The sequence below is a fragment of the Pecten maximus genome, chromosome 19 (assembly GCF_902652985.1).
Source record: "Pecten maximus chromosome 19, xPecMax1.1, whole genome shotgun sequence".
Classification (NCBI taxonomy): Eukaryota; Metazoa; Mollusca; class Bivalvia; order Pectinida; family Pectinidae; genus Pecten; species Pecten maximus.
In genome coordinates this window covers 28,456,339-28,477,891 of record NC_047033.1, presented here as the reverse complement: position 1 = coordinate 28,477,891, position 21,553 = coordinate 28,456,339, and the positions used below count along the sequence as shown (strand labels likewise).

Genomic DNA, 21,553 nt, shown 5'->3' with positions numbered 1-21,553 from the left:
TAATCTTGTCCCAGAATCCATTTAAACATTTGTTTTCTGTGAAATAATTTAACATTAAGAGGCCGATGGGCCTTAACGGTCACATGAGATTTGAAATATTTCAGTTAATTTAATTGACCCTTTTTGGCCCAACCCATCAGCCCCTGGGGGGTCAATCAGGGCCAACATGTGCATACTATCAAACTAACATCTTAAGCTGATAATGTTAACCAAGTAAGAATGAATTCCAATCCAAATCAAGCAAATTATAGTCAAAAATGTGATTTCCCTATATAAACTATAGTAATGTTCACCCCCTCCCTAGGGTCAAATACGAGACCCCAGGGTCATGAAATTCACAATTTTGGTAAAGCACCTTAAGACCCTTACATCTATGAAGAGTATTTGATTCAATCATATCTGAGAGTAGAGAAGAAGATTTTTGAAATTTCAGTCATATTGACCCATTTTAGCCCCGCCCACCAGCCCCTGGGGGTCAGTCAGGGCCAACATGTGCATGTCATCAAAATGTCATCCCATGATGATAATGTTAACCAAGTTAGAATGAATTCCAATAGAAATCAAACAAATTAGAATAAAAAATGTGATTTCCCTATATAAACTATAGTAATGTTTACCCCCTCCCCAGGGACAAACGTGAGACCCCAGGGGTCATGAAATTCACAATTTTGGTAAATCACCTTAAGACCCTTCCATCTATGAAGAGTTAATAGGACGTTAAACAAAATAAACCAAACCAAAATCTATGAAAAGTGTTTCATTCCATCATATCTGAGAGTAGAGAAGAAGATTTTTGAAATTTCAGCCAATTTGACCCTTTTTAGCCTGCCCCACAGGCCCCTGGGGGGGGGGGGAACCATATATTCACAATTTTGGTCGACCTTTAGCCATAGAAGCTTCCTGCTAAATTTCATTGAATTTGGTTTAGGGGTTTTGGAGAAGAAGTCGAAAATGTAAATTGTTTACGGACGCACGACGGCCAAAAGGCGATAAGATTAGGTCACTTGAGATTTTGTTGCCGGTGATCTAAAAGCTGGATATTCAATTTTCTTTTTTTTTTCAAAGGCAACTTATAAACATGAATTTCATATAAAAACAGAGACATATTACTTCTTATAAATACATCTCTGATAAAAAAACAAGGGTCTTTATTAAAGATGCAATTATTGTATTTAGATTACAGGTATTTAAACCAGAGGCCCATGGGCCTTAATGGTCACCTGAATTTTGATATATTTAAGCACATTTGGACCCCTGTGACCTTGAACAAAGGTCAAGGTCATCCATTTGAACAAACTAGAAGCCCTTCATCCCATCATGCTACAGACCCAATATCAGGTCTCTGGGCCTGTTGGTAATTGAGAAGTTGAAAATGTAAATTGTTTACGACGGACGACGCACGCCGGACGACGCCGGACAAAAGACGATCACAATAGGTCAACTGAGACTTCGTCTCAGGTGACCTTGAAAAAGTATAAATGGCCAGGCCAGTAGATTTTAAGGATGGGCTAAAAAAATAACAGATGGTTTCTTAAATCATAAATATTTTAAGACATTTTAAAAGGCAGATTTAAGAAAGATACAAGTTGTTTTGTTCAAAATAAGGAATTTCTTTCATTTTATATTTTTTTAAGTTAGATAAAAAACACCAGATAAAAAACACCACTTTAGTTTTGATTTATTATAATCATTATACTGTTTCAGTATAAATAAAAAAGGATAAATAAAATTACAATTGATTTTTCTAATTGTTATTATCAATTAGATATTGGAAAATAAATTCAATCGAACTAAGTTTTTGAAAAGTACATACACGTATATCATATTTGATATCAGTAAACAAGTAATCGTTGACCTGAAGTTTTTGTGCATTTCATATTTTGACTCTCAGGTTTTTATTTGACTCTCAGGATTTCACAGCTGAGAGTCACTGACTCTTTGAGATTTTAATCCTATTGGATGCCCTGTTAAATTATTAAACCTTGCAAGTCTATACCCACGTACTTTGTTTACATTCAATCCGAAAACCACTCTGGCCTTTCTGGTGATGAAACAAAAACAAAGGAACATGTACTTTGTCGGTTACATCAGCTGTTTATGTAACGATAAATCTGTATTATAATGCCAGTTGTATAAGTTGTTGATTAAACAAAGTAACATGTACTTCGTTAGTTACATCAGCTGTTTATGTAACGATAAATCTGTATTATAATGCCAGTTGTATAAGTTGTTGATTAAACAATGCAAAGTAACATGTACTTTGTCGGTTACACTAGATCTTGACGTGAAGTTGAAAGCTGTACTTAAGTCCCAGTTTTATTAGTTGGGGATATACCAAAGTAACGTGTACTATAGCAATTAAATCTTTAATAGCTTTAACTTATTCTTTATCAATACTTTTTTCGTATTCCTGTTCATGCAATTTTGGACTAAATCCATGTTCCTAACAATCTGTCATTACATACATAAAATTATTCATCAAACTGATGTATTCATAAAGTAAAATTTCAGACACAACACAAAGTCTGAAATATTGTTATTCAAGTAATTATGGTATTGAAAAATTGTAATCATGGTTATAAATATCACATAACATACTTCTCCATGCATCAATTTTAAAATCCGAATACACAGATTACCCATGCAAGGTATTAAAGTTTCCTATATCCTTTGCTTTAAGCAAAGCCAAGGAGTTGTATTTGATTGGGTTCGTCCATCTTTCACACTTCACTTCACTTTTTTTTTCTGGTGACCCGGTTAAAAGTCATAATGACTTCCAAATTTGATTGTCAGTTTTCTCGAGAGATTTCAATCAAACTTAATAACAAGTTGAAATGCCTTAACAGTTTAGCCATGTTCGATTGCCACTCTTGCAATCGGTGGATTTATGACCCGTTTATTGACAAGAGATACCATCAACACTTTCCATGCAATAACTGAATCTGCATGTCCGTGGGATTTAGGGCGAAACGACCCGTCCTTGTTCTGTTCGTTCCTTTGTCTAAAACAGTTTTTTTTTAATTGGTCATCAAGTTACACAAGTTAGTGTATAGAAGTGTGAATATTAAGTTCCTTTATTTTGACAAGATGGTCATGCAAAGGGTTGACATATAACTTCCTCCCCCACTTTATCCTACCTTTCTCCCTCAACTTTCTCACCATCTCTGTCTGTTCCGTTGCCAGGTCTAAAACAGATTTACCGTCATTAGTAAGTATGGTCGTGATGTCATACTTACCTCCTGTTGTCTCTAGGTACTGTTTTACGTGACGTTCACACTCAGTGAACATGTCTACATCTGTTGTCCACTTGGCTATATAATGTAGACAATGATACCCGTCCTTATTAACAGCTTTGGTTAGTGCTGGGTCCAACTTACACAGCTCTAAGCTAAGCTCCTTTTGACCCCACCTACAACTATTAAGTAATACTGTCTTCCCCTTGTTATCTACAGTTGTAGTTAGTTCTTGGTCCAACTTACACAGCTCTAAAATAAGCTCTTTGTGTCCAAACATACAACTATAATGTATTACTGTCTTCTGATCGATAGTTACAGCTTTGATTAGTGCTGGATACAACTCACACAGCTGTAAACTAAGCTCCTTGTTTCCACTCCAACAGCTCCAATGTAATATTGTCTTCCCGTTGTTATCTACAGCTGTAGTTAGTGCTGGGTAGGACTTGCACAGATATAAACTAAGCTCCCTGTGTCCACTCTCACAACTATGATGTAATATTGTCTTCCCGTATAACTTGTCCACTAACTGTGACATGTACTGTCCACACAAACAACTCCTATGTACCACACGACCATCTTCTGTCTCACACTTATGTTGTACATCCTCAACTCTACACAATGATTTAAGTACCGTTCTCTCCACTGTCTGAAATATACGACAGTTTCCTGTCTGTGCCACAAAATGAAGCATGCTATGTCCCCAGGTATCAGTATCATGTACCAAGTCTGGGTAAGTGTCACACAAGATTGTCACCATCTCTTCTCTCTCTAACAAACATGCCTGGTGTAGGACATTTATATTGTCAATATAATGTGGTGATCCTGACCAGCATGCCCTCGCTGTAGGAATGACGTCATACTTCAGTAGTTGACGCAGTAGTTGTACACTCCCACCCTCCACTACACAAAACGGTGTATCATTGTTAGGTATGGCACCCTCAGAAAGGAGATATGAGACATGATCTTCGAAACCAGTAGAGCATGCTCCATTTAACAACGCACATTTTATCAGGTGGCATAAGTTATTGTCATAATTCTGACCACTTAGCCATCTAATAAATCCCTGTAGAAACAGGGTGTCTGTCCATACATCTAATCTAACTATATAGTCAGATAATCTATGGGCATTAGACTCAAACTCTCCGACCAAACGTTCATACATACACTCTCTGACCAAACGTTTATACACGTGTTCACTACTAGATGATATAACTATTTTGTTAGCTGTGGATTTTGATGTTGATATATAGTGGAGGAACATTCGGGGACAATTTTCTATAAACCCAATTTTTGTGTCCTTGACATACAAAAAGGCAACAGTGTCCTGAACAGAATCATGACAAAATTTGTAAATTGAATCATCATCATCATCATCATCATCGGGATATTTTGCAACTAGTGATTCACACATTACATCTAAACTTTTCCGCAGAGATCTGATTTTGTCTGCATGATCAAGCTTAATTCCCTGGAAAGCTTCATCAAGCTTTTTCTTGTCAAAACTTTCAGTGTTTTTAGGATCTAAGTCCCCTTTCTGGACACTCCCCTCATTGAGGAAGAGAAACAATAGAGCAGAAAAGTGCTCCTTTGGTAATTTCTCCAAAGTTGTTTCCATGAAATGAAATGGTTGTTTGAAGAAATCAACCCCCTCGTTCTGTAAGCTGGAAACATACTTAAAAAGATGACAACATTGCGGAAATCCTATATCTGGGGCAAGCTTGATGATTTCAGATTCCTTTCCACCAGTTAAGGTTTTGATCTCTGGGACATAACTCTCTAAAATAAGCTTTTTTTCTGCGATTTTTATGCAGTTTTTACCTCTCAAATCAATGATATTGTGTTTGAAGCATTCACAAGAAGATAATTGTGTGCTTTTGAAAATTTCATCTCGAACATTAAGTATCAAACAGTTTGATCTATTATTGAGTTTCCCACAAAATGTCGCCTTAATGGAGACTTCCCTTTTCTTTAAATCTTCAGCGATTTCCCCACTAACATCATCAATATATACAGCTAATTGTGTGTTTGGCTTGACAATTTCATCCCATTTGGTCATGTTGTAAAGCTGGACAGGATCCTTTGACAGTCCAGTATCCTTATTATCGCCGTCCATTAGCCACTTCAACAATTGGTAACCCATCAAAGTCTTCCCATCCCCTGAGGCACCCTTGATGAGGACAATGCTATTCTTTCTGATCATTTCTTTAGCGTCTTCCAAGGCTTGTGTAGAGATCACCTCTGGTTTTGAGGTTTGATCCATGGTTGTTAGTCTTGTTGTTTCTGTAATCAGAAAGATTAGCATTTTATTATTTCTGAATATTTGATAATTGATCACTTCTAAAACTAATTAAGTAATAATTTTCATGTTCAATCACAAGGCTTGCACACAAATCTAACTTTTTACATATATAGTTACATCTAATTATAGAAACAAGAGGCCTAACGGTCCTGTGCCGCTCACTTGCTTCTAGAGTAACTTTGAAGTTGATCTAGGTTATTTATGCAGATATCAAGCTGATTACCATCTTATTCAAATATCAAAGGAGGTTAAGTTTATCAATTTAATAAATTGTTTTTCTCTTCATTCCAGCCTACTCTGTGTGTCTCATTATTTAAAGATCTTAACACTTCTCAACCCTATTATCTTGAATGTAGTCTGTCAGTTCAGCACACTATAGAGGCAATACCAGCTCTCTGGGTCTCTTCATTTTTTTTTTAAAGATTTTAGCCTATTTCATACCAGTGACCTTGAATGAAGGTCAATGTCATTCATTTGAAGAATTTTATTAGTCCTTTACCCCAGCATACTACAGACACAATATCAGGTATCTGGGCCTCTTTGTTATTGAGAAGAAGTCATTTTGTGCCCCGGGTTTAAGACCACCAGTTACACCCGACAGTCGAGGACGTCACTGCTTCAGTAAGGTACAGTACTTAGTCCTTTTGCCGGGCTTGGTATGATAGCAGATCTAGAGTACAGAAAAAATGCCCAATTCTGAAAAATAAAAAAATCCTTCTGCCAAGGATGTTTCTGACCAAATTGGGTTCAAATCCATTCATAACTTTATGACTAGTAGCGATTTAAAGGTATTACCTCTATTTCCCCTATCGGGCCCTGCCCCTTTGGCCCCTCGGGGACAGAGTCACCATTTATGCAAAATTTGTTCCCCTTCCCCCAAGGATGTCTCTGACCAAATTGGGTTCAAGTCCATTCGTAACTTTATGACAAGCAGCGATTTAAAGGAATTACCTCTATTTCCCCTATTGGGCCCCACCCCTTTGGCTTCTCGGGGGTCAGAACCACCATTTATGCAAAATCTGTTCCCCTTCCCTCAAGGATGTCTCTGACCAAGTTGGGTTCAAATCCATTCATAACTTTATGACTAGTAGCGATTTAAAGGAATAACCTCTATTTCCCCTATTGGGGCCCCGTTCCTTTGGCCCCTCAGGGGTCAGAGCCACCATTTATGCAAAATCTGTTCCCCTTCTCCCAAGGATGTCTCTGACCAAGTTGGGTTCAAATCCATTCATAACTTTATGACAAGTAGCGATTTAAAGGAATTACCTCTATTTCCCCTATTGGGCCCCGCCCCTTTGGCCCCTCGGGGGTCAGAGTCACCATTTATGCAAAATCTGTTCCCCTTCTACCAAGGATGTTTCTTGCCAAGTTTGGTCAAAATCCAATAAGAACTTCTTGACTAGTAGCGATTTAAAAGAATTACCTCTATTTCCCCTATTGGGCCTCGCCCCTTTTGCCCCTCGGGGGTCAGAGTCACCATTTATGCAAAATCTGTTCCCCTTCCCTCAAGGATGTCTCTGACCAAGTTAGTTTCAAATCCATTCATAACTTTATGACTAGTAGCGATTTAAAAGAATTACCTCTATTTCCGCTATTGGGCCCCACCTCTTTGGCCCCTCGGGGGTCAGAGTCACCATTTATGCAAAATTTTTTCCCCTTCTGCCAAGGTTGTTTCTGGCCAAATTTGGTAAAAATCCAATAAGAACAAGCAGTGATTTGAAGTAAATGTTGACGGACGACGGACGCTACGCCATGACATAAGCTCACCGGACCTTTGGTCCAGGTGAGCTAAAAAACAATAAAATTTGTAATACACGTAATACGAACTATCAATATAATGAACTGATTCAGTTGGTCCCCTGTGATTCGTTATAACCGTGTTTTACTGTAGTACCAAACTGTTACAACCAGACATGGATCAGCTGTGATACCATTGGGTACCAAACTGTTACAACCAGACATCAATCAGCTGTGATATCATTGGGTACCAAACTGTTACAACCAGACATGGATCAGCTGTGATACCATTAGGTACCAAACTGTTACAACCAGACATGGATCAGCTGTGATACCATTGGGTACCAAACTGTTACAACCAGACATCAATCAGCTGTGATACCATTGGGTACCAAACTGTTACAACCAGACATCAATCAGCTGTGATATCATTGGGTACCAAACTGTTACAACCAGACATCAATCAGCTGTGATACCATTGGGTACCAAACTGTTACAACCAGACATCAATCAGCTGTGATACCATTGGGTACCAAACTGTTACAACCAGACATCAATCAGCTGTGATACCATTGGGTACCAAACTGTTACAACCAGACATCAATCAGCTGTGATACCATTGTGTATCAATGATGCACATACTAACCTTTGATCGGGTCTTCGTATTCCTTCTTTCGTTGTTTGGCTTTTGTTGGTCCTGAAAGTAAAACAGTCACAGTTTAGGATTACACTGTCTATATAAGGTAGGATTACACAGAATGTTTTAAAATGTCTATATCATGACGATGTATCTTTGGATCAGATTTTGTAATAAAGCCTTCATGGTTCACGTACTTAACTTTTCTGTACAGCGTTACATTAAATTCCCTTGATATTAAACACTATTAGACATCCTGTGTATATATATTGTATCAACAAACCTGCTGATCGGACCGCCTGGATCTCATCAGATGCTGCTTTAATGATCTCAGCGGCGGTTACATAAACTTTGCTGACAGCTTTATACAGTACAGTATAGGATCCATAATCTATCTTTCCTTTTCTTTTCAGTGCTTCACAAATTGCATAGAAACTGTTTTTTTCTCTATACAAATCTACAGGTTTTAGGGTGGATGTTAACAGCGTAAGGAATTTTTCCCAATCATTATTTGCAATCTTGGGGTCGATGTATTCGCCAACATTAAAGATCATTTCAGCATGCAGTTCCTTTATCCTCGACTCCTGATCGTCAGCCGAGGATGTCTGTAGGAATGACAAACAGAGGGATTAGTATTGACTGTCAATAGAGGATGTCTGTAGGAATGACAAGCAGAGGGATTAGTATTGACTGTCAATAGAGGACGTCTTTAGGAATAACAGAGGGATTAGTATTGACTGTCAATAGTGGATGTCTAGGAATGACAAACAGAGGGATTAGTATTGACTGTCAATAGAGGACATCATAAGAATGAAATTCTGAATTGATGAAAAGCATTTTTTTTATATTGCTGTATTTGTGTCAATAGAGGATGTCTGTAGGAATGACAAGCAGAGGGATTAGTATTGACTGTCAATAGAGGATGTCTGTAGAAATGACAAACAGAGGGATTAGTATTGACTGTCAATAGAGGATGTCTGTAGGAATGACAAACAGAGGGATTAGTATTGACTGTCAATAGAGGATGTCTGTAGGAATGACAAACAAAGGGATTAGTATTGACTGTCAATAGAGGACGTCTTTAGGAATAACAGAGGGATTAGTATTGACTGTCAATAGTGGATGTCTAGGAATGACAAACAGAGGGATTAGCATTGACTGTCAATAGAGGATGTCTGTAGGAATGACAAACAGAGGGATTAGTATTGACTGTCAATAGAGGACATCATAAGAATGAAATTCTGAATTGATGAAAAGCATTTTTTTTATATTGCTGTATTTGTGGTAAATTATAAACTTAACATTTTCACTGCGAGTCTGACAACCAAGAATGATTCGAAGTCCTGCTGTTTCGAAGTTTTTCGGTCAGTCCCTTGAACTTTGAAACATCGAAGTTTAACTATATTTAATTTCAATAGAGGTACCTAAAATGCCTCGTGCGACTTCCAGGGAAGAAAATAAGAGGCCAAGAGGGCCTGCATCGCTCACTTGGATATTTCAGTAATCATGGCAAAAATGTTACATTTCAATTATTTTTCTACCTAGTTTGCTACATCTTTGAACTATGGTTTAAAGTTGTTGTTTTTTCTATATTGCAACATTTCCCCTATTAGGCCCCCTCTCTCCTGTCCCAAGGCAACCATACCCTCCATTTATACAACATTACATCTCCTTAGCCCTATAATGCTTCAGAATAAATTTCATCAAAGTCCATTAAGTAATTTAGGACTAGTAGGGATTTAAAAGAAATTACCTCCATTTCCCCTATTGGGCCCCACCCCTCAAGCCCCTTGGGGGTCAGAGTCACTGTTTATGCAAAATCTATTCCCCTTCCCCGAAGGATGCTTCTGACTGAATTGGGTTCAAATCCATTCTTAATTTTATGACTAGTAGCGGTTTAAAAGAATTACCTCTATTTCTCCTATTGGGCTCCGCCCATCTGGCCCCTTGGGGGTCAGAGTCACCATTTATGCAAAATCTATTCCCCTTCCCCCAAGGATGTTTCTAACCAAATATACTTAGCCAAATTCTTTTATCAAAACAGAAGGAGTAGCATTTTGACGAATTTGTTCTATTTCCAATATTGGGGGAACCAGTCCTACGGTTTATAAGAAATTGATTTCTCTTCACCTAAAGATGCTTCAGACCAGATTTGGTCAAAATTTATTGAGTCGTTTATGACTAGTAGAGATTTATTGAAAAAAAGAGGCCCAAGGGCCTTAACGGTCATCTGACTCTAAATTAAAGACCCTTATACTTTTGTACAATGAAACTTCATTAACCCGACCTCAACAGGACCACGAGAAAACTTAGAGTTATCCGAGTATTCGAATTAAGCAAGTTGTCACTTTTTGTGCAAAGTTTGGTCAATATTTGTCAACATTATATAATCATTATAACTCCGCTTTGTTGCTCATCAGTTCAGTGTAAAGACTGGTCAATACATGTAAATGTATATGTAATACAGTGGAACTTCTTTATCTCGAACTCGCAAAACTCGAATACCCCGCTTAACTCGAAGTACTTCGTCAGTTCTGCCGAATTCTCTCTTTATCCTAGTAAAAAAAACTCGGAAAACTCGAATTCGGAAAACTCGAAAAACTCGGATAATACAAAGTGAAGATTTGGTCAATAACGATAAAATGGAATTCAACCAAATAACAATTTATTAATGTTATATCAAATAACCGTTCAAATTTAACTCAGATTATATATGTAAAACATAACAGAACCATTACCTTATATTGGACATATACAATACTGTATGAAAGTCCAACTTACGTTTTACCGACAAACACGCCATTTCCATGTGTATTAGCACAGGAAGTTGGTAATGCGTACCAGGAATATTGATTTTTTTTTTTCTCAACAACGACTTAATGAATAGATTTCATGTTTTTCTTATAAATCCTGATTAATATTTGAAAAATTTGACATTTAAAATAAAATGGAAGTAATACCTACAACTTTAGTTATCGTCGATTTACATTTTTCAGAGTGTGATTTTGTGTACGCCGCACTCAACCGTGAAAAGTTACGGTTTTTGGCTGTTTATTCGTAAACAAGGGTTTATTTTTATGATATTTTCGATTCCATTCTTCAAGTAAACCTAGTTGTTGATACAAATATAAGTTTTAATTACAACAAGAGGCCCAGGGGCCTTAACGGTCATCTGACTCTAAATTAAAGAACCTTATACTATTGTAGTATGCATTCTCTGTAGCAGGTTTAGTGGCACTGTTGGCCATAGTGGCCATCTTGGATTTCTGACTGACCCAATAAATAACAACACGGACGGCGGACATCGACGGACAAAGCAGGATGGCACTACGACATAAGCTCACCAGACCTATGGTCCATGGTCCAGGTGAGCTAATTATATATAATAATACTCACACTAGCTATTTCGTCCATCCTCTTTTTTATGGAGTTACTTGTAGGTACAGCTCTTCTGAAATGAAAGTATTGCGGTGGTATTGATCAATAGGATTGCGAAGTGATGACATGTAAAATAGGTATAGCAGAGTAGGCTAAGTTTATGCATGACAATAATTTTTCTAGTCCTTCATTCCAGCATACTATTGGTCTAATAACAAGTCTCAGAGTCTCTGGGCTATTAAGAAATCATTGTTTAAAGATTGAAGCCTTTGTAATACTTGTGACCTTTAATGTAGATCAAGGTCATTCATTTGAACAAACTTAGTAACCAGAATAAACTAGAATATTGTTCAAGGTCAATTTTTTTCACAAAGTTTGTCTGGCTTCATCCAAGGAACTTTTCTGGCAATTATCTTGCATCTAGACCTAAAAAGAAGTTGTTTATATGAAAAAGTTGACGACGGACGGACAGACAGATGCCACATCAGGCCAGGTGAGCTCAAACTGAAAACTGAAGATTTGAAACAGGTGTCAATCTGCATAAAATAATGAATAAGTTTAGCTTTGTATTTTAAAGACCAGCTATAACTTTTCAAATTATTTGCTTCACTTGTATCGTCAACAGTTTTTTTCAATAAAAGGTTTTTTTTTTTTCAAATTTTCAATGAAGTAGTATGTTAAAACTTTAACAAACAAGAGGCCCATGGGGCCTGTATCGCTCACCTGGTTGGATTTGACCAAATGTCAAAATAATGTTCATGTTCAATTTATTCATACACATACTCTCTAAGGGACTGAAAGACCCTATGGATTATTTTTACAACCTAATTGTGTTTGAAGAAACTAAGTCCCTTAGGGTGGGGAAAAAGACCCTTGGGCCTCTTAGACTCCGCCCCTCAGGCCCCTGGGTGTTCAGAGTAAAATTTATACAAACTCTGTTCCCCTCCCCCCAAGGATGTTCCTGACCAAATATGGTTCTAATTCATTCATAACTTTATGAGTTGTAGCAATTTAAAGACTAATCTCTATTTCCCTATTTGGCCCGGCCCCTCAGGCCCCTGGGGGTTCAGAGTAAAAATTTATACAAACTCTGTTCCCCCTTCTCCCAAGGATGTTCCTGTTCAAATTCATCCATAACTTTATGACTAGTAGCGATTTAAATGAGTAACCCTATTTCCTCTATTTGGCCCCGCCCCTCAGGCCCCTGGGGATTCAGAGTAAAAATTTATACAAACTCTGTTCCCCTTCTCCCAATGATAGTTCCTGACCAAATTTGGTTCAAATTCATTCATAACTTTATGACTAGTAGCGATTTAAAGGATTAACCCTATTTCCCCTATTTGGCCCCGCCCCTCAGGCCCCTGAGGGTTCAGAGTAAAAATTTATACAAACTCGGTTCCCCTTCCCCCAAGGATGTTCCTGACCAAATCTAATTAAAATCCATGAAAAATTTTATGACCAGTAGCGATTTAAAGACTAATCTCTATTTCCCATATTTGGCTCCGCCCCTCAGGCCCCTGGGGGTTCAGAGTAAAAATGTATACAAACTCTGTTCCCCTTCTCCCAAGGATGTTCCTGACCAAATTTGGTTCTAATTCATTCATAACTTTATGACTAGCAGTGATTTAAAAGATTAACCCTATTTACCCTATTTGGCCCGGCCCCTCAGGCCCCTGGGAGTTCAGAGTAAAAATTAATACAAACTCTGTTCACCTTCACCCAAGGATGTTCCTGACCAAATCTAGTTAAAATCCATTAAAAACTATATGACTAGTAGCGATTTAAAGACTAATATCTATTTCCCCTATTTGGCTCCGCCCCTCAGGCCCCTGGGGGTTCAGAGTAAAAATGTATACAAACTCTGTTCCCCTTCTCCCAAGAATGTTACTGACCAAATTTGGTTCAAATTCATTTATAACTTTATGACTAGTAGCGATTTAAAGGATTAACCCTATTTCCCCTATTGGGCCCCACCCCTAAGGCCCCTGGGGGCCAGACCCACCGTTTATACAAAATTGGTTTCCCTTCACCCAAGGATGTTTCAGACCAAATATGGATCAAATCCCTTTATTCCTACGGAAGAAGAAGGATTTCAAAGAATTTGCTATATTTCCCCTATTGGGCCCCGCCCCTAAGGCCTAAGGCCCCTGGGAGGCCAACCCACCGTTTATACAAAATTGGTTCCCCTTCACCCAAGAATGCTTCAGACCAAACATGGATCAAATCCCTTTATTCCTGCAGAAGAAGAAGGATTTTAAAGAATATGCTATATTCCCCTATTGGGCCCCACCCCCCAGGCCCCTGGGAGGCCAGACCAACCGTTTATACAAAATTGGTTCCCCTTCACCCAAGGATGCTTCAGACCAAACATGGATCAAATCCTTTTATTCCTGCAGAAGAAGAAGGATTTTAAAGAATTTGCTATATTTCCCCTATTGGGCCCCGCCCCTCAGGCCCCTGGGAGGCCGGACCGACCATTTATACAAAATTGGTTCCCCTTCACCCAAGGATGTTTCAGACCAAATATGGATCAAATCCCTTTATTCCTACAGAAGAAGAAGGATTTCAAAGAATTTGCTATATTTCCCCTATTGGGCCCCGCCCCTCAGGCCCCTGGGAGGCCAGACCCACCGTTTATACAAAATTGGTTCCCCTTCACCCAAGAATGCTTCAGACCAAACATGGATCAAATCCTTTTATTCCTGCAGAAGAAGGATTTTAAAGAATATGCAATATTCCCCTATTGGGCCCCACCCCCCAGGCCCCTGGGGGGCCGGACCCACCGTTTATACAAAATTGGTTCCCCTTCACCCAAGGATGCTTCAGACCAAATATGAATCAAATCCCTTCATTTCTACAGAAGAAGAAGGATTTTAAAGAATTTGCTATATTTCCCCTATTGGGCCCCACCCCTACGGCCCCTGGGGGGCCAGACCCACCGTTTATACAAAATTGGTTCCCCTTCACCCAAGGATGCTTCAGACCAAACATGGATCAAATCCCTTTATTCCTGCAGAAGAAGAAGGATTTTAAAGAATATGCAATATTCCCCTATTGGGCCCCTACCCCCCAAGCCCCTGGGGGGCCAGACCCACCGTTTATACAAAATTGGTTCCCCTTCAACCAAGGATGCTTCAAACCAAATATGAATCAAATCCCTTCATTTCTACAGAAGAAGAAGGATTTTAAAGAATTTGCTATATTTCTCCTATCGGGCCCAAGCCCCTAAGGCCCCTGGGGGGCCAGACCCACTGTTTATACAAAATTGGTTCCCCTTCACCCAAGGATGCTTCAGACCAAATATGAATCAAATCCCTTCATTTCTACAGAAGAAGAAGGATTTTAAAGAATTTGCTATATTTCCCCTATTGGGCCCCGCCCCTAAGGCCCCTGGGGGGCCAGACCCACTGTTTATACAAAATTGGTTCCCCTTCACCCAAGGATGCTTCAGACCAAATATGAATCAAATCCCTTCATTTCTACAGAAGAAGAAGGATTTTAAAGAATTTGCTATATTTCCCCTATTGGGCCCCGCCCCTAAGGTCCCTAGGGGGGGCCAGACCCACCGTTTATACAAAATTGGTTTCCCTTCACCCAAGGATGCTTCAGACCAAATTTGGTCAAAATCCACTGAGTAGTTTAGGACAAGTAGCGATTTAAAGGAAAAGTTGACGGACGGACGACGGGCCAGGTGAGCTAAAAACCCATGGGCCTTAACGTTCACCTCATTTTTTATATATTTTAACACATTTGGCCCCCTGTGACCTTCAAGGAAGGTCAAGGTCATCCATTTGAACAAACTTGGTAGCCCTTCATCCCATCATGCTACAGACCCAATATCAGGTCTCTGGGCCTGTTGGTAATTGAGAAGAATTGAAAATGTAAATGTTTACGATGCATGCCTGCGGACAAAAGAGGATCACAATAGGTCAACTGAGACTTATAATTTCAAAAAAAAGTCTCAACTGCCTTTTTTTTGGACTGGGACAAACTATATCATCTTTTGCATAAAATAAACAAAATGTAGTAAACAGTCAAATGTGTCTGTGAGGGCTGATTTATTCATGTCAATAAATTTTCTAGTCCTTCATTCCAGCACACAACTGGCCTAATATCAGGTCTCTTTGCTAACGAGTAACGAGAAATCATTGTTTAAAGAATTCAATCTATTTGACATATATGACCTTGAATGTCGGCCAAGGTAATTCATTTGAAAAAACTTGCTAGCCTTTCATCCCAGCATGCTACAGGCCCAATATCATGTCCCTGGGCCTCTTGGTTATTGAGAAGAAGTCATTTGAATATCATAGCCTATTTGACCCCTGTGACCTTGAATGAAGATCAAGGTCATCTATTTCAACAAACTTTGTAGCCCTTCACCCCAGCATGCTACAGGCCCAATATCAAGTCCCTGTGCCTCTTGGTTATCGAGAAGAAGTTGTTTAAATGAACAAGAGATCCAAGAGGGATCTTGGCGCCCCCCATTGCATGATCTTTATAGGTTCCATGTCAGATTGATCTTTTCTCTACTTTTCCCTTCCTATAAGTCTTACTAATCTGTGTAAATTCAGAAACAGCCCTCTAGTACTTTTCAAACAAGGGGAACCTATATATAAAATTTAAGATTTAGCGATAATGGCTGTCTGTTGTTTTCGGATTGGTCCCAAAATGCAACACCAGGGATCAAGGGGAACCTACATACGAAATTTGAGAAAGATCCCTTCAGTACCTTCTGTAAAATAGCGATAACAAACTTCAATTGTCAAAATCCAAGATGGCTTCCTCTCGGCCATGTTGTTTTCAGATTGGTCTCAAAATGCAATATGCATAACTAGGCACCAAGGGGAACCTACATATGAAATTTGAGAAAGACCCCTTCAGTACTTTCTCAGAAATAGCGATAACAAACTTCAATTGTCAAAATCCAAGATGGCTGCCTGTCGGCCATGTTGATATCCGATTGGTCTCAAAACGCAATATGCATAACTAGGCACCAAGGGGAACCTTCATATGAAATTTGAGAAAGATCCCTTCAGTACTTTCTCAGAAATAGCGATAACAAGAATTGTTTACGGACGGAGGGACGGACGGACCACGGACGCAGGGCGATTTGAATAGCCAATCATCTGATGATGGTGGGCTAAAAATCAACCACACATTAAACGTACTCCAAATTAAACTCGTCTCCTTAACATCACTATCTGAACCTTGTTATTGAAAATCAACTCTAAATGAGGTTCCAGACATTAGATATCTTGTTCACAAACAAAAAATAAAGTACTTTTCCATAGCTCATCAGATGGTAATTGCTGTGGTGGCCATCTTGTAAATTCAAGTTTTTGAAACAACACCTCTTATTCAGAAATGTCACTAGAACATTCCTAGAAAGTCTTCACTACGAAGCAAATAATATTGGGAGTTATAAGGAACAAGAGGCCCAAAGGGCCTTAACGGTCACCTGAGATTTGAAATATTTCGGTCAACTAAATTGACCCTTTTTGGCCCCACCCATCAGTCCTAATGGGGTCAGTCTATGAAGAGTATTTGATTCTTACAGATAGTAGATAAGAAGATTTTTGAAATTTCAGTCAATTTGACCCTTTTTGGCCCCGCCCACCAGCCCCTGGGGGTCAACCAGGGCCAACATGTACATACCATCAAACTGTCATCCCATGCTGATAATTTGAACCAAGTTAGAATGAATTCCAATACAAATCCAACAAATAATAGTCAAAAATGTGATTTCCCTATATAAACTATAGTAAAGTTTACCCCCTACCTAGGGGCAAACAGTGAGACCCCAGGGTCATGAAATTCACAATTTTGGTAAAGCACCTGAAGACCCTTCCATCTATGAAGAATATTTGATTCTATCATATCTGAGAGTAGAGAAGAAGATTTTTGAAATTTTAGTCAATTTGACCCTTTTTGGCCCTGCCCACCAGCCCCTGGGGGTCAACTAGGGCCAACATGTACATACCATCAAAGTGTCATCCCATGCTGATAATTTGATACCAAGTTATAATGAATTCCAATACAAATCCAACAAATAAGAGTCAAAAATGTGATTTCCCTATATAAACTATAGTCAAGTTTACCTCCTCCCCAGGGGCAAACGTGAGACCCCAGGGTCATGCGATTCACAATTTTGGTAAAGCACCACAAGACCCTTTCATCTATTAAGAGTGTTTGACTCCACAATATCTGAGAGTAGAGAAGAAGATTTTTGAAGTTTTAGTCAATTTGACCCTTTTTGGCCCCACCCCTCAGGCCCCTGGGGGGTGGGGACCATATAATTCACAATTTTGGTTGACCTTCAGCCATAGAAACTTTCTGCCAAATTTCATTGAATTTTATTAAGTGGTTTTGGAGAAGAAGTCGAAAATGTAAAAAGTTTACGGACGCACGACGCACACCGCACGACGGACGACGCACGACGACGGACAAAAGGCGATTAGAATAGGTCACTTGAGACTTCGTCTCAGGTGACCTAAAAACATAATTTCAAAGATGGCGATCATAGCAGCCATCTTGAATTTTATTTTCACTAAATTAATACAAATATCTAGTCAGGACCTTCTAACTAATCATTCAATGCGAATTTCAATACTCTCGGTTAAAAAAAGTTAACGGACGACACACGACAGACGCCGGATGATACCCCATAGCAAAAGCTCACATAAGTCTTCGGCTCATGATCAGGTGAGCTAAAAATATATTAATTGTTCATTGTGGGTTGTTTCTTATTTACACGAGTGGTCACATGGAACCCCAGTCTAGAACCCAGTTTATGGCTTATACGACTGAGGTCACGCCTCCTACAGTCGGACTGAAATCTAGGACGTCTTTTGACTGTTATTAGGAGACAAATCTGTAATCCAGTACCAAATATACAAACACTTTAATCTCCCAACAGCTTGAACAGGGAAGTGATAAAACTGGTCACGACCGGACCGCGCTCGCCTCAGATATACCTACATATGAAATTTGATCCATGAAGAGCTTTCTGAGAAATAGCGGCAACAATCTTCAACTGTCAAAATTCAAAATGGTGATTGGTGGGCTAATAAATTAAAGTTGGATCTGGAATTAAGGCATATCTCATCATAATTCCCCTGACGCCATACCGTATACCAACAAAACTGTTCGGTCATACCCAAGTGAATACATTCCCCAATTATGACATTCCATTGACAGCCTAGCGTAGCGAATGACTTCATCGGAATTTCCTTCTTTTTTTTTACTTTCGATTTTGGTTATGTTTCCATTGAAAACACAATTTCTCGATAAAATGCCCTAAATCTGTAAATGTCTCTGGGCTATTGTCGGACTGAAATCAAGGACGCTTTTTGACTGTTATAGGAGACAATTATGTAAACCAGGACCAAATATACAAACACATAAATCTCCCAACAGCTCGAACAGGGAAGTGATAAAACTGGTCACGACCGGACCGCGTTCACCTCAGAAATTATAAAAAACAAGTTATAAACAGGCAGTAGGGTACATAACACTATTAGTAACAAGACTGACAACACATTAAACTGACCTGGTGTTGTAATAACTTGGTGATCCTCTCCATCTGACAAAGTTTCCAAACTTTAGCCTCCGCTGAAACGATGTAGGGTGTTGAGCGCCATCGTCGGCAGGTAGGACCTAGGGTATCTACACCCCGACTACCCACGTGATTAATGTAGTCACGCTGCGAGTAATTCGGCAAAACTCGGCAGATTCCGCTACTCTTTATCAAGCGGTTATATAAGATATATGCCTTGTCTTAGTGTGTTCCCTTTCAGGAGCTGTCCAGATATTCACAACCTTTAAAGGGCATGTATTGGACCACATTCCACTAATGGTAGCGTTTAGAATAATGACAGCTCGACAGACACTAAAAGATGAGGAGAGCGAACATTTAAAGCACAATATTTATATGAAGCTGCTAAACACGGATGCTAAAATCACTGGCCGTGATATGCACAAAGCCATGTTTGAAAACGTGAAGAGTTCAAAATTTAAAGTCCATGTTGTGATCATGATTTAAACTTTCTTGTCTACATTTTTTACACGAGCATGAACTATGGTAATTTGTTAGTGCTCTAAGATAGACAGAGATCTATAATAATTTTAGTATATAGGTCGATCTCTGATCTAAAGAAGGATTTGACGTGAGTAAACTCACATTTCAAATCTTTGAATACTGGTCGCAATGATAGGTGTTGATTTTTTTAATTCATTTTTTTTTCTTTGTAATTGTGTAATTATTATGAAGTGATCCTTGTGGTTTTACTTTCCATTCGTCCTATCTTCTCTTAAAACAAGACTTTAAACAATATACAAACATGTTCGGAGAATTACGAATTCTCAAGTTTGAGTGGGTTAGTATACCGCTAACAATTACCAGGTGTAAATTACGGTCCACATGCTCGTCATACCTGTCAATGCACCACAGGTGTCTGTGATTTCTGGCGTTCTAATCGGCACGCGCCGATAAATGCTTGTGAGTTGACCGTTTGGTTTCCATATACATGTACTTCAAAAAAGTTCCGAAGATATGGTTTTACAGGTTGTATATTGAGCTTGACTTTTGTTAAGATTGCGTTTATACTATAGGAAATACATTTCCAAGTTGTTAAAATCAAACACATTATTTTTGGAATTCAGCGAGTTTCGTTTTCCCTTCATGCAACACAAATTCGTATCTCAAAGGTTTGCCTATACAGTTAAATGGAAGCCGTACCTTTTTTGCGTAGAATCATTAATATGACAATTTGTGTGACAACTCGCATAAAATGATTCTATCGGAGGAGTTTTTCGCAGACTTGCATTGGTGGATCGCGTTCATGTCGGTATTTAATGGAACATGTGCAATTCTAGACAATAAACCGATTAGTAAATCATTACTTCGATACAGACTGACGCGTCCTCCGAGGGAGGTTGCGGTTATTATAACGGGGATTATTTCTATGTGAGCTGGATTTACCTCCCTTGGCACAGGAACATATAAATGTGAAAGAATTCTTTGCAATCTATTTTGCATTTTGTCGTTGGGGGCCTACCCTCTGTAATAAAGATGTAATTGTATACAGTGACAATAAGTCGGCAGTTTCATGGATCAACAAAGGGACATCGAGGAACACTCTAGTTATGTACATACTACGTCTCATGTTTTGGATGTGTGCAATTAACAATATTTCACTAAAAGCTAAATATCTTCCAGGAGTCTGTAACAATATAGCGGATGCACGCTCACGCCTCCACGAACCAGATAAACTATGCCTTTTATATTCATGGATTCCCTCGCTTAGCCTCTGTGATTTCAGTGTGTACGAACTTTCTCATGTCATTACACTTTATATCTCACAGGTGGCTCCACAGGTCGAGAATTAGAGGCAGCAGCGACACTCTACAAAGAAAAGGCGTGGGCTAAGTCGACACATTCTACATACGACACACAGTCAAGGTGCTTTCTGAACTTTTGTGATAATATCCGCCAACCCACGATTCCAGTTTCGTCCTCGGTACTGCAGATGTATGTGACATATCTTGCGAACAATCGTGGTTTCCGGTGTGGTACTATTCTACAATATCTCAATATCATTGTCCATATGCACAAGATATCTGGTTTTAACGATCCTGTGGCTACTGACTATCAACTTAAACTGGTTCTTCGTGGTATTAAGCGCGATTTGGGAACCGCTCAATCCCCAGTGGCCGCCATCTTGCCGCATCAACTATTGCAAATCAAGGCGGTTTTGAACTTGAATGATTTGTCTGACCTAGTATTCTGGTGTGCTTGTTTAATCGCTTTTTACGGACTGTTACAGTTAAGAGATCCACATTCGACAAAGATACTGATGTTCGACGTATTGATTTGCTTCCCCATGAATGGGGATTCCTGTTGTGTTTGAGTAAGACAAAAAACTATACAGTTCAGAGAGAAAGCAGTAGAGGTTGTATTACCAATGACAGGGAACGCTCTATATCCCGCGTCCGCTTTGCATGCTCTGTTACGCCGTACAGGGCCTGTTGACCCGCTTGGACCTCTTCTAATTCAAGACGATGGTTCTACATTGAGCTATAAGGCTTTTTGTGCAAAACTACAGCTTAGCTTAAAATTAGCAGGGGCGGAGAACTCTCAGATTCGTGCCCACTCTTTTCGCCGAGGTGGGGCCTCATGGCTCGCAAGGTTAAGTTTTTCAATCGTAACCATTAAATCGATTGAATATTGGTCAAGTGATGCTGTGTTGAGATGTATCGAGTCAGACT

General features: G+C 39.1%; 1 protein-coding gene across 1 annotated transcript; it reads right to left on the bottom strand.

Moving 5' to 3' along the window:
• Positions 1-1,662: 1,662 nt before the first annotated feature.
• LOC117317662 lies at positions 1,663-18,971 on the bottom strand. Its single transcript, XM_033872531.1, has 5 exons — positions 18,837-18,971; positions 11,306-11,360; positions 8,193-8,514; positions 7,919-7,969; positions 1,663-5,516 (listed from the first exon to the last, which is right to left on the bottom strand). The coding sequence occupies exons 2-5, from the start codon at positions 11,321-11,323 to the stop codon at positions 3,043-3,045; spliced, it is 2,865 nt and encodes a 954-aa protein (XP_033728422.1). The 5' UTR covers positions 11,324-11,360; positions 18,837-18,971; the 3' UTR covers positions 1,663-3,042.
• Between the last annotated feature and the right edge of the window lie 2,582 nt (positions 18,972-21,553).